This window comes from Dendrobates tinctorius, unplaced genomic scaffold (genome assembly GCF_039654945.1).
Source record: "Dendrobates tinctorius isolate UK_male_01 unplaced genomic scaffold, ASM3965494v1 ptg000445l, whole genome shotgun sequence".
In the NCBI taxonomy this organism is placed as follows: Eukaryota; Metazoa; Chordata; class Amphibia; order Anura; family Dendrobatidae; genus Dendrobates; species Dendrobates tinctorius.
The window spans coordinates 842,943-855,117 of record NW_027362107.1 but is presented as its reverse complement, the minus strand read 5'-3'; the positions used below and the strand labels follow the sequence as shown (position 1 = coordinate 855,117).

The window sequence follows — 12,175 nt, the reverse complement described above, 5'->3', positions numbered from 1 at the left end:
GAAATAGCGCGAGGGTTCTTCAATACCAACACCGGAATCTGGAGTTTGTCAACCTCCTCCTGGCGGATGAAATTACCGGCAGCACCCGAGTCCACATACGCCTCCACAGACCCACGCCCCCGACCTGTAATTAGCAAAGCTGAAAGAGTAAGGGGAAGAGAGGAATTTTGATCACCTAGGGGGTCCTCTCTTACCTGACCTAGGTGGAGGCATTTCCCGACCTCTCTGGCTTCTCTGGACAGGAACGCACAAAATGGTTGGCCCCTCCACAGTACAGGCAGAGGCCCTTGGTCATCCTCTCCCTGCGGCGTTGCTCGGACAGTCTGACCCGATCAACCTGCATAGGCTCAGGAGCGGCGCTAACAGGAGATACAGGGAAACGGGGGACAGGAGCCTGATACAGCCTAAAGGACCCTCTCTCTCCGACTGCCTCTCGAGCGCGCTCCTGAAAGCGTAGGTCTATGCGAGTGGCCAGCGAAATAAGGTCCTCCAGAGTGGTGGGGGTGTCTCGCCCGGCAAGCTCATCCTTGATCTTACTGGAGAGGCCTCTCCAAAAGGCTCCCACAAGAGCCTCATTGTTCCACCCTAACTCAGAAGAGAGGGTCCGGAAGCGGATGGCGTATTGCCCCACTGTGAGGGAACCCTGGCGGAGGTTAAAAAGGGCCTCAGTGGAGGATGCTAAGTGACCCGGTTCATCGAATACCTTGCGAAAGGTTTCTAAGAAGGTCTGTAAATTTAGCACTACGGGGTCATCTCTCTCCCACAAGGGGTTCACCCAGGACAGGGCCTCACCCTCAAGATGGGACACAACGAACGCCACCTTGGCGCGGTCAGTAGGGTACTGAAGGGGGGCAAGCTCAAAATGTAGCCTGCATTGATTTAAAAAACCCCGGCATAACTTGGGATCTCCGCTGTACCTGGGGGGTTTACCCAGACGGGGAGCCGGAGTAGAGGCTACATCCGGGGAGGAAGTTGCAGCGGCAGCAGAGGATTGCAGGGCCAGCAATCGGTCATCCACGGATGCCATGTAACCCAAGATGTGGGATTGGGCGTCGCGCTGCTGCGCGAGCTCCTGTTGAAGGCTGACTAAGAGAGGAGCGTGCCCGGGGTCAGAGGTCTGCAGGGCGGACAACCGGGTGTCCATAGACTTCATAAAGGACATTATCCGGTTCTGATTTTCACGAAGGAAAAGCAATTCCTTTTGTGTGGCGGCTGCGGCACCGGCGGGATCCATGGCCTGATGATACTGTGACGCCTCTGGCTAATACGTCCAAGAGTGGACCCTCTGGATCGCGGATCCGGAGCCCCTGGGCCGAGCACACCTGGTGAAGACCGACCCCTGTACAGGGATCGTTAGGGGCAGGACCGCAGGGGGCGGAACCGCGACAGCCGGAGCCAGCAGGGACGACTCGGAGGACTGGCAGACAGAGCAGGAGTAGCGAGGTGGAGGGCAGAAGGAAATGGCTGGAAGCCTACAGGAAAGGTACGGCGAGGACCACAGGAAGGGGACAGGCAGACAGACACGGAGCAGGAACAGGGCAGACAAAGGAACAGTAAGGATAGGCTGGGTACACAGAAGAAGGTAGGGCCGATGGGTGCTGCAAGTCACAAACAATCATCAGGCGCCCTCAGAATAGAGCGGACGCCTGATATATGCGGAGACCGGAAGTGCGCCCTACAGACCCTCCCCTAGCGACGCCCCCTGCCAACGGAAGAGGCCGGGGGAACGCGCGTGCGCGGCCTAAGGCCGTCGCGGTTACCCGCAGCAGAGCGGCAAGCAGTGCGGAGGAACGCGCGAACCGGGAGGCGCAGGTGAGAGGAAGCTGCGGCGGGCACCGCCGCTAAAGGGGCATCGGCGGGCACGACCGCCGATGTCACACCAACAACACGTCGGCTGGGATAGGTGTGGACCTTAACGGTGCAATGTTCTGCAGAGGGGACAGCTGGCGCTGCTGACTGGGCCATATGAAAATGTCGGCCCCTTCCTACCACACAGCGGGGGATTATTAATATGAGGCTCCAGAACAACAAGATCATGGAATCAGGCTCCAATGTAATGAAGGAAATCCACGACAGCGGAGAGTCTTTACATTCCACGGTCTAACCTCGGTGTGACCCCAATATCCTGAGGATTAACCACACACCCACATCACCTCCCGCAACACAAAAGGGCAATGTACAGGAGAGATGAGATGGTGCAGAAGGTAATACATTGCTCTCATTAGAGCCAGCACTGCAGAGATCAACCCCTTCTATAAGGATGTGCCGCCCCTCATGCCCTGCTACACGACTCGTTACCTGGCAGCCACGCGGAAATGCTTCTGGATAAAGTAGCAGGTGATGACCAGAGGGACCAGGGAGATGAGGAAGATGGGGGTGACGTAGGAGATGACGGCCAGTGCCGACACACACAGCAGGGTGGAGCGGCTCAGACATTCAAGGGTGGCCGGGATATGCTGCCGAGGAACAGGAGACAGTAAAAGGGAATATCATGTATCATGCCCTTCCAAATCCCAACCAGGACCCTCTCAAGACTGCGACGGCGTGCTCTGCTCACACTTCACATGGAGGGGACTCATTGTGTGACCGCAAACGAAACTTCTCACTCCGCAACGCAAACCTCCAACCAAGCAGCGCAAACCTCCAACCAAGCAGCGCAGACCTCCTGCCAAGCAGCGCACACCTCCAACCAAGCAGCGCAGACCTCCAACCAAGCAGCGCAGACCTCCCGCCAAGCAGCGCAAACCTCCAACCAAGCAGCGCAGACCTCCTGCCAAGCAGCGCAAACCTCCAACCAAGCAGCGCAAACCTCCAACCAAGCAGCGCAGACCTCCTGCCAAGCAGCGCACACCTCCAACCAAGCAGCGCAGACCTCCAACCAAGCAGCGCAGACCTCCCGCCAAGCAGCGCAAACCTCCAACCAAGCAGCGCAGACCTCCTGCCAAGCAGCGCAAACCTCCAACCAAGCAGCACAGACCTCCAACCAAGCAGCGCAGACCTCCAACCAAGCAGCGCAGACCTCCAACCAAGCAGCGCAGACCTCCCGCCAAGCAGCGCTAACCTCCAACCAAGCAGCGCAGACCTCCTGCCAAGCAGCGCAAACCTCCAACCAAGCAGCGCAGACCTCCAACCAAGCAGCGCAAACCTCCAACCAAGCAGCGCAAACCTCCTGCCAAGCAGCGCAAACCTCCAACCAAGCAGCGCAAACCTCCAACCAAGCAGCGCAGATCTCCCGCCAAGCAGCGCAGACCTCCCGCCAAGCAGCGCAAACCTCCAACCAAGCAGCGCAGACCTCCCACCAAGCAGCGCAAACCTCCAACCAAGAAGCCCAGATCTCCAACTAAGCAGCGCAGACCTCCCACCAAGCAGCGCAAACCTTCCGCCAAGCAGCGCAGACCTCCCGCCAAGCAGCGCAAACCTCCAACCAAGCAGCGCAGACCTCCCACCAAGCAGCGCAAACCTCCAACCAAGAAGCACAGATCTCCAACTAAGCAGCACAAACCTCCAACCAAGCAGCGCAGACCTCCCGCCAAGTAGTACAAACCTACCGCTCAGCAGTGTAAACCTTGTGCTAAGCAGCGTAAACATCCTGCCAAGCAGCGCAGACCTTCTGACAAGTAGTGCAAACCTCTCTCCCCGAAGAGTAAATCTCCCACCTTGCAGCATAAACCTGCTACCAGTGTAAACCTCACAGCATAAACTTCCCACCCCGCAGCATAAACCTCCTACCACACAGAGTAAAACTACGGCCCCACAGTGTAAACCTTCTACCACAGAGCGTAAATCTCCCAACCCACAGCGTAAACCTCCTACCACACAGCGTAAACCTCCCACCTCGCAGCATAAACCTCCTACCACACAGCGCAACACTCCCACCCCGCAGCGTAAACCTCCAACCCCACAGCGTAAACCTCCCGCCGCACAGCGTAAACCTCCCACCTCACAGCATACACCTCCCGGCCAGCAGTCTTAACCGCTCGCCACTCAGTGTGAGCCCCGGGCCTTTCGCCTACTCCCGAGTCTGGGTTTCCTCACAGATAAGGAGATAGTCAAACCTCCCCCTTCATGTCCAACCATATCACTGTCCGCCATACCTGATCAATGGTGTTGAAGTCTGCAGAGAATCGGTTCAGGATGCTGCCCAGAGGTGTTGTCTCAAAAAACCTGTGGAGCAACTCAAAAACTTCAGGTCAGCAGTGAAGATCAACAGCGTTAGCCCCCTTTATGTGGTCCCCTGTATTCATGTGCTCCCCTTCCCCTCATGCTGCACCTCATGGGCACCAGGATGATGGCAGTTAGGAGACTGTTTAGGAAACATCCCACCAAGCAGCGCAGACCTTCCACTCTGCAGTGTAAACCTTGTGCCAAGCAGCGCAAACCTCCCACCCCGCAGCATAAATCTCCAGCCCCACAGCATAAAATTCCCACCACACAGCATAATCCTCCCGCCCCACAGCATAAACCTCCCGCCCCACAGCATAAACCTCGCGCCCTGCAGCGTTAATCTCCCACCTTGCAGCAAAAACCTACCACACAGCGTAAACCTCACACCCCACATCGTAAACCTCCCACCCCACAGCATAAACTTCCCACCACACAGCGTAAATCTGTCACCACACAGAGTAAATCTCCCACCCCGCAGTGTAAACCTGCCACCACACAATGTAAACCTCCTAAGACACAGCGCAAACATCACACCTCGCAGCATAAACCTCTTGCCCCACAGCGTAAATCTCCTGCCCCACAGAGTAAATCTCCTGCCCCACAGCGTAAACCTCCTGCCCCACAGTGTAAACCTCCTGCCCCACAGCGTAAACCTCCTGCCCCACAGCGTAAACCTCCTGCCCCACAGCGTAAACCTCCTGCCCCACAGCGTAAACCTCCTGCCCCACAGCGTAAACCTCCTGCCCCACAACGTAAACCTCCTGCCCCACAGCGTAAACCTCCTGCCCCACAGAGTAAACCTCCTGCCCCACAGAGTAAATCTCCTGCCCCACAGAGTAAATCTCCTGCCCCACAACGTAAACCTCCTGCCCCACAGAGTAAACCTCCTGCCCCACAACGTAAACCTCCTGCCCCACAGAGTAAATCTCCTGCCCCACAACGTAAACCTCCTGCCCCACAGAGTAAACCTCCTGCCCCACAACGTAAACCTCCTGCCCCACAGCGTAAACCTCCTGCCCCACAGCATAAACCTCCTGCCCCACAGAGTAAATCTCCTGCCCCACAGAGTAAATCTCCTGCCCCACAGCGTAAACCTCCTGCCCCACAGTGTAAACCTCCTGCCCCACAACGTAAACCTCCTGCCCCACAGTGTAAACCTCCTGCCCCACAGCATAAACCTCCTGCCCCACAGAGTAAACCTCCTGCCCCACAGAGTAAATCTCCTGCCCCACAGCGTAAACCTCCTGCCCCACAGTGTAAACCTCCTGCCCCACAGCATGAGCACCCTTCATGTGGTCCCCTCTATTCATGCACTCCCCTTCTCCTCATGCTGCACCTCATGGGCGCCAGTATGATGGCATTTAGGAGACTGTTGTGCAGCTTCTTGGCAACACGCAGCCCAGTCCATTCCACAGCGATGGAGGTCGCAAGGCACATGATGATGGCGAGGCAAGACAGGACGCTGAACACCATGGAGTACGGAGAGTGGTCAAAGCTGCAGATCTGGGGAGCAAATGGAAGTCATAGTCCTGATAGATTGCACCAGCACTTAACTGCAGAACCAAACATGGCGCCCACCACAAGCGTGTCACAGTCATGATGCGTCAATTACCTGCCCGGTGCAGCCTGAGGATGAGGTGTTGGAGATCGCGTCTGACGTCCACTTCGCCAGCCAGAAATCAATTGCAACCATGAGCGAATGTTTGAGGAGCTGAGAGAAGACGAGGATCGGGAGGAGCAGGATACCTGCAGAGCTGAGGTATTTCCCGCAAGCTCGCCACGGCATCTTCGCCCGCTGGTGCATAACCGAGGAAAGGTTGTCATCATCATCATCATCAGTTTCCGAAATCTCTTCTGTGGAGACAACATGACAGGAGAGGAGAACCACCGGCATCAAGAAGCTGAGCAGAGAACCACTGGATTCATGGAGCAGTGGAAAACCTCCGGCATCTTAGAGCAGAGGAGAACCGCTAGCATCAAGACACTGAGAAGAGGTGTCGGCGAGCAGAGAAGAACTACCAGTGTCAGGGAGCTAAAGAGAACCCCTAGAGTCAGGGAGCAGACGAAAGCACCCCCCCCCCACCCGAGTCAGGGAGCAGACACGTGTTTCCCCCCGGACTTAGGGAGCAGACGAGAGCCCCCTGGACTCAGGGAGCAGACGAGGGCCCCCAGACTCAGTGACCAACCGTATGTTGTGCTCACAAGTCATCAAGACACCTAGCATCTTCTCGTAGAGCCTCCCACTGACCTTCATCTTCCTCGTCGTCCCCTAGCAGCGTCTCCCGGGCGCACACTGGTCTCTTCATATTCTTCCTCTCCACTGGAGTCTTCCTCTCTGTGATTTCCTGCAAAAAACGTAAGTGGCGTAAGTGTGGTGTAGAATTTAATTTTAGAGTTGGAAGGCACCTCTGGGGTAATTGGGACCTCCAGGGTCATCGTGTCCAACCCCCTGCTCAATGCAGGATTCACTAAACCATCTCAGACTGATGTCTGTCCAACCTCTGTTTGAAGACTTCCATTGAAGGAGAACTCACCACCTCTCGTGGCCGCCTGTTCCACTCATTGATCACCCTCACTGTCAAAAAGTTTTATATAATATCTAATCTGTGTCTCCTCCCATTCAGCTTCATCCCATTGCTCCTCGTGTTTCCATGTACAAATGAGAATAATGATGTGTTAATCGTATGAAATCGTATCGTCCACACCTAGTTTAATACAACATCTAAACAACAGTTATTTTAATCTTACATTTACTTTTTCAGGTCCTAATAAAAATGGATTTTCTTGACCTTACTCTAAAATGGAATTTGAAGTTAGGTAATAATACAGATTGTAGAATGCACCATAAGTGTCAGTGGCAATACCACACTGCTCGCGGACAGAGGTCACTCCACCGTTACAGTTCATTCCATGCCCTATGGAGAATTTTAGACCTAAAATAATTTGTTCAAATGAAGAAAAAAAAAAAATGAAGAAAGTATCAATAAAAAAGAGAGACTAAAAATAGACAATATAAGAAACATAGTATTGAAAACTCAATTAATAAAGTGCAGAATATGTCATGTCAAGATGTTATATACTTTCAAAAAATAAAAAGTCTCCTCTTAGCTTATTTTTTGCAGCTAAATATTCCCAGATCCTTTAACAGTTCCTTGTAGGACATAGTTTGCCGTCCGCTCACCATTCTGGTCGCTCTTCTCTGAACTTGCTCGTTTGTTGATGTCTTTTTTAAAATGTGGAGCCCAAAATTGGACACAATATTCCAGATGAGGTCTGACCAAAGAGGAGTAGAGGGAAATAATGACTTCACGTGATCTAGACTGCATGCTTCTGTTAATGCATTCCAGAATTGCATTTGCCTTTTTTGCTGCTGCATCACACTGTTGACTCATGTTCAGTTTATGATCTATTATTATATCCAAGTCTTTTTCACATGTGCTGTTGCTTGGCCCTATTCCTCCCATTCTGTATCTGATTTTTTCATTTTTATTGCCCAGATGTAGTACTTTGCATTTTTCCCTGTTAAAAACATTCTGTTAGTTGCTGCCCACTGCTCCAGTTTATTTATATCTTTTTGAATCCTCTCTCTTCTCTACTAATCGCTATCCCTCCAAGCTTTGTGTCATCAGCAAATTTAATCAGTTTACCCTCAATTCCTTCATCTAAATCGTTGATAAAGATATTGAACAATACAGGGCCCAGGACAGAGCCCTGTGGTACCCCACTTGAGACATTCTTCCAACTGGATGTGCAGCCATTTACAACCACTCTTTGGGTCCGATCACTAAGCCAGTTATGAATCCACAGTTGCCTTGTCCATTCCATACTTAGTCATTTTTTCAATAAGGATTGTGTGAGATACTTTGTCAAATGCTTTGCTGAAGTCAAGATATACTATATCTACAGCATTTCCCTGATCCACCCACTCAGTGATTCTGTCATGGAAGGAAATTAAGTTAGTCGGACATGACTTATTAGTTACAAACCCATACTGACTCTGATTAATCACTTCATTCTAATCCAGGTACTTACAAACGTGTTGTTTAATAATTTGCTCAAAGGTCTTTCTTGGTATAGAAGTCATACTCACCGGCCTATAGTTCCCTATGTCCACCTTCTTCCCCTTTTTGAAGATAGGAATATTTGCTCTTCTCCAGTCTTCTGGGGCTTCTCCTGTTCTCCAAGAATTTTCAAAGACTATGGAGAGTGGTTCTAAAATTTCTTCTGCAATCTCATTCAGTGCTCTGGGGTGTAATTTACCCTGGACCTGGAGACTTGAATTTGTTTATGTTAGCTAAAGTGTTTCCTCACTATCTTTCGGTTTATAGATATCCTGGATTCTTCTATTCCCTTAATAGGACAGTGAAGAATAGTTGATGTTACATTTCCTTTCTGAGAGAAAACAGATGCAAAATAGGAATTTAAGTTTGGCCTTCTCAATATCCTTTCTTACCATTTCATCATTTTCATCCTGTAAAAATCCTATAGCATCTTTGACTTTTCTTTTACTTTTGACCCACTTAAGTTTGGCCTTCTCAATATCCTTTCTTACCATTTCATCATTTTCATCCTGTAAAAATCCTATAGCATCTTTGACTTTTCTTTTACTTTTGACCCACTTCATTACTGGCTTTAGCTCTAACTCTTGCCTGGCATTCCCTGCAGACAGCATTATATTCTTCTTTAGCTATGCCTCCCTCTTTCCATTTGATACACATTTCTTTTTATACTTTTTAAGTTATAAGTTCTGTGTTTATCTATCCTGGTCTCTTTAAATGCTTCCAATTCTTCCTTCTTTTCGAGATTGTTACTGATTGTGCAGTGAGAATTTCATTTAGTAAAATCTCCCATCCTTCTTGGACATTTCTGTCCTTTAGAACATCCAGACATTGAACCTTTCCTACCCTCTTTTTCAGTACAGTAAATCTGTTTTTCTGAAGTCCAACCTTACAGTCTGAGTCCTCACTGTCTTCCCCCTCTTGTAATCCAAAATTCAAGGATAGCATGATCGCTGCCTCCTAAATTCCCAGCCACCGTTACATCCTCAACCATTTCCTCCCTGTTGGCAAGAATTAGGTCCAAGACTGCAGATCCTATTGCAGATCTTCTTGTTCTCTCTTGTACCTTTTGAAAGATAAAGTTGTCAGCAATAGAAGATAAGAATTTTCTGGATCCAATACTTTTGCCTAAAAGAGATTCCCAACCAATATCTGGATAGTTAAAATCTCCCATGATCACTATGTCGTACTTTTTTGAGAACAGAGACATCTGATGTAAAAAGAGTTCATCCATATCTTCAGTCTGTCCAGGTGGCCTAAAGTAAACACCTACAATAGTGTCCGTTCTGTTCTTCTATCCTTGAATTCTTACCCAAACAGTTCCTACAGACCTACCATTCTCTGAAGCTTGGATCTATGAGCAGATATACGTTTTCCTCACATACAATACAACATCTCATCCTCTCTAGTTAATCCTGTTTCTAATAAATAAGTTGCAGCCTTCAAGGTTTGTATTCCAATCATGTGTATCATCCCACCAAGTTTCAGTGATGCCTATGACATCATATCTCTCTTCCTGTGTCAGCAGCTCAAATTCTCTTTGTTTGATTCCCATGCTCTGTGCATTTCTCAAAAGAAATCACTATCTGCATATTTCTTCCTGGCCGTATATTTCCCATCTCATACTGCTTTAGTTTAAGGCTCTCCTGATAAGTGTAACAAGGCGTCTACCAAAAATGTGTTTTCCTGTTTTCGTAAGATGCAACCCATCTCTAGTAAGGAGCCCATCATACAAGAAATTCACTCCATGCTCAAGACCCCCAAAACGTTGCACACGGCTCCATCGATGTAGCCAATTGTTCACCTGTAGAATCCTGTACATTCTCCTTGGTCAATGTCCATCCATGGTGAGGATGGATGAGAAGACGACCTGTGCTCCCAGTTAATTCACTTTCCGGTTTAGATCTTCAAAGTCTCTGCCTGTAGTTTCCAGGTCCTTTCTTGCTGTGTCTTTTGGTCCCAGATGTATTAGCAAACATGTGTGGTTGTCTTTAGCATTGAAGAGTCTTGATATCCTATCAGACACAGCTTTGATTTGTACACCTGGAAGACAGCACACTCCTCGTGAAGGAATGTTGGCAGATAGCGGCTTCTGTTCCTCTCAGGCAATCCCCCACAACCACGGCTCTCCTTTTCTTCTTCACCACAGCGCTTCTTTTTCTCCCTTCAAGAGGCTTCTGATTTCTTACTGGGGTGTTTATTGTGGGCAAAGCACTTTTGCTGGTCATCTTTATAGTTGTCCTGTGTGAGAGCCTGGGGGCTGTTCTTCAGCGGTATGGGTGCTGATTGCCTCCTCATCTCCTGCTTCTTTGGGTCACATGGTTCCATTTTTCTTCTTCTGCAGGTACATTGAAAGCTGCTTCTCTTCCAACAATCTGAATGGCAGGCACAATACTGCTTAAGGAAAGTGCATGTGACTGTAGAGCCCCCATGGATTTGATTTAGAAGCGAACTTCATGCAGTGCCTTCCCCTCCCACTACTCCCACTCAGGTGATGCCATAATTAGGACACCCCACTGACCAACGGGAAGAGAGAGGAAGGGGCGTCCGGCCACACCTTCAGGGGTTAAATTCAGGTGCTGGGGTGGGGGTCTTCCTCTTTCTTCCCCGGCTGATACCTAGAAGCTTTCAAAAAAAAACAAAAAACTACCAAGCCTGGTCACCCACGTCTCCCCTGCAGGTGCAGCATTGCCGCCCAGGCGGGACGTCGGGAGTTCAGGCGGAAATAACAATGCTGCTGCTGAGCGTGCTGTCCAGTCCAACCAGACCCTTCAGGATGCTCTGCAGCAAAACCAATGTGTAACACCAAACACAAACATAGCACATTACATACTACCAACCGCCCCAATGTCACAAACACGCTTGTGGCACACTTCCATTGGCGGTCAGAACGCCATCCCCCTCGATACGCACGACACAGCCAGTAAACGCCCATAGTTATAGCAATAATAACTCCACACCACTTCGAGAACCTACCAACAAGCATACACCCAACCATCACAGACGCAGTCACATACGTCACAGATCCTCCACACCCTCCTCAGCGGATTCCCACCACCACCATTCTCGCTGTCCCTCTGTCTGTCGCTGTTCCCATTACAGGCGAAGGCATAGCTCCAACAGGAGCCGCCACAGGTCACGCTCCTCAAGATGGCGCTCACCCTCCACATCGGGTCGGTCTGATGCATCCGAGGGTCACCGCAGCAGGCGTTCTTGGGCATCCGGCAGAAGACGGCGCAAAAAATCTCCATCCCAGACCACTAGCCGATAAACAACTTGCGACCTCCAGCCAGACCATTGTACAGGAAGGAGCAAGAGTGCCGCTAACAGCGGAGCTGCCACAGGCTCATGACAGCCTTAGGCTGCCACGTGCTCCATCGTCAACACGTGCTCCATCCGTATCCATCATGGCCCAACATCGTTAAAGTTCTATCACAGAAGGAAGATTTCAGCCACGTTCCGATGGCCAACAAATTAGTCCGCTAGGTACACATATAGACCTAGAGAAGAAAGAAGAGATCTGGAATAATGACTATGTAGACATATGGTCACTCTTATCAGCGGACCAGCAGTCAGTGGATAAGGAAAGGATGACAGGCGAGTGGTCATACGATAGAAATAGAGGTAAAATAGCGCATACAATGAACAACTGGCTGCAGGCCTTCTTCGCAGTCCTAGGATGTATAATGGGCCAAAAACATCCTGAACGCTGCTCTGAGTTATTCATATACCAGGATTTAATATATAACTCCTATAAGTCTCATGGCTGTGTTGCTTGGAGGCGCTATGACGAGGAGTTCCGCAGGAGGCTAGCCCTGCAACCAGATCTAGGATGGGGTGTAAAAGCCACAGATGTTTGGCTACGACTAATGCTTACACAAAAAAAAAAACCCTTTTCATCGACGGCCACTAGTTTCTCAGCAGCCGCAGGCCAGAACTCAGTGGTCGTACGG

General features: G+C 50.3%; 1 protein-coding gene across 5 annotated transcripts in view; it reads right to left on the bottom strand.

The window, feature by feature from the left end:
* Window positions 1-12,175, bottom strand: part of ABCC8 (ATP binding cassette subfamily C member 8) — a 280,298-nt gene that overhangs the window by 23,096 nt on the left and 245,027 nt on the right. For all 5 annotated transcript variants that reach the window (XR_012227547.1, XR_012227546.1, XM_073564298.1 and 2 more), the window contains 5 exons: window positions 6,413-6,509; window positions 5,777-6,018; window positions 5,501-5,667; window positions 4,095-4,164; window positions 2,299-2,456 (listed from right to left, as the gene is read on the bottom strand). Coding sequence is in view for 3 of the 5 variants with exons in the window: in XM_073564298.1 (XP_073420399.1) it covers window positions 2,299-2,456; window positions 4,095-4,164; window positions 5,501-5,667; window positions 5,777-6,018; window positions 6,413-6,509 (734 nt within the window). In the remaining 2 variants the exon portion in view is untranslated. The remainder of the gene's footprint in view (window positions 1-2,298; window positions 2,457-4,094; window positions 4,165-5,500; window positions 5,668-5,776; window positions 6,019-6,412; window positions 6,510-12,175) is intronic.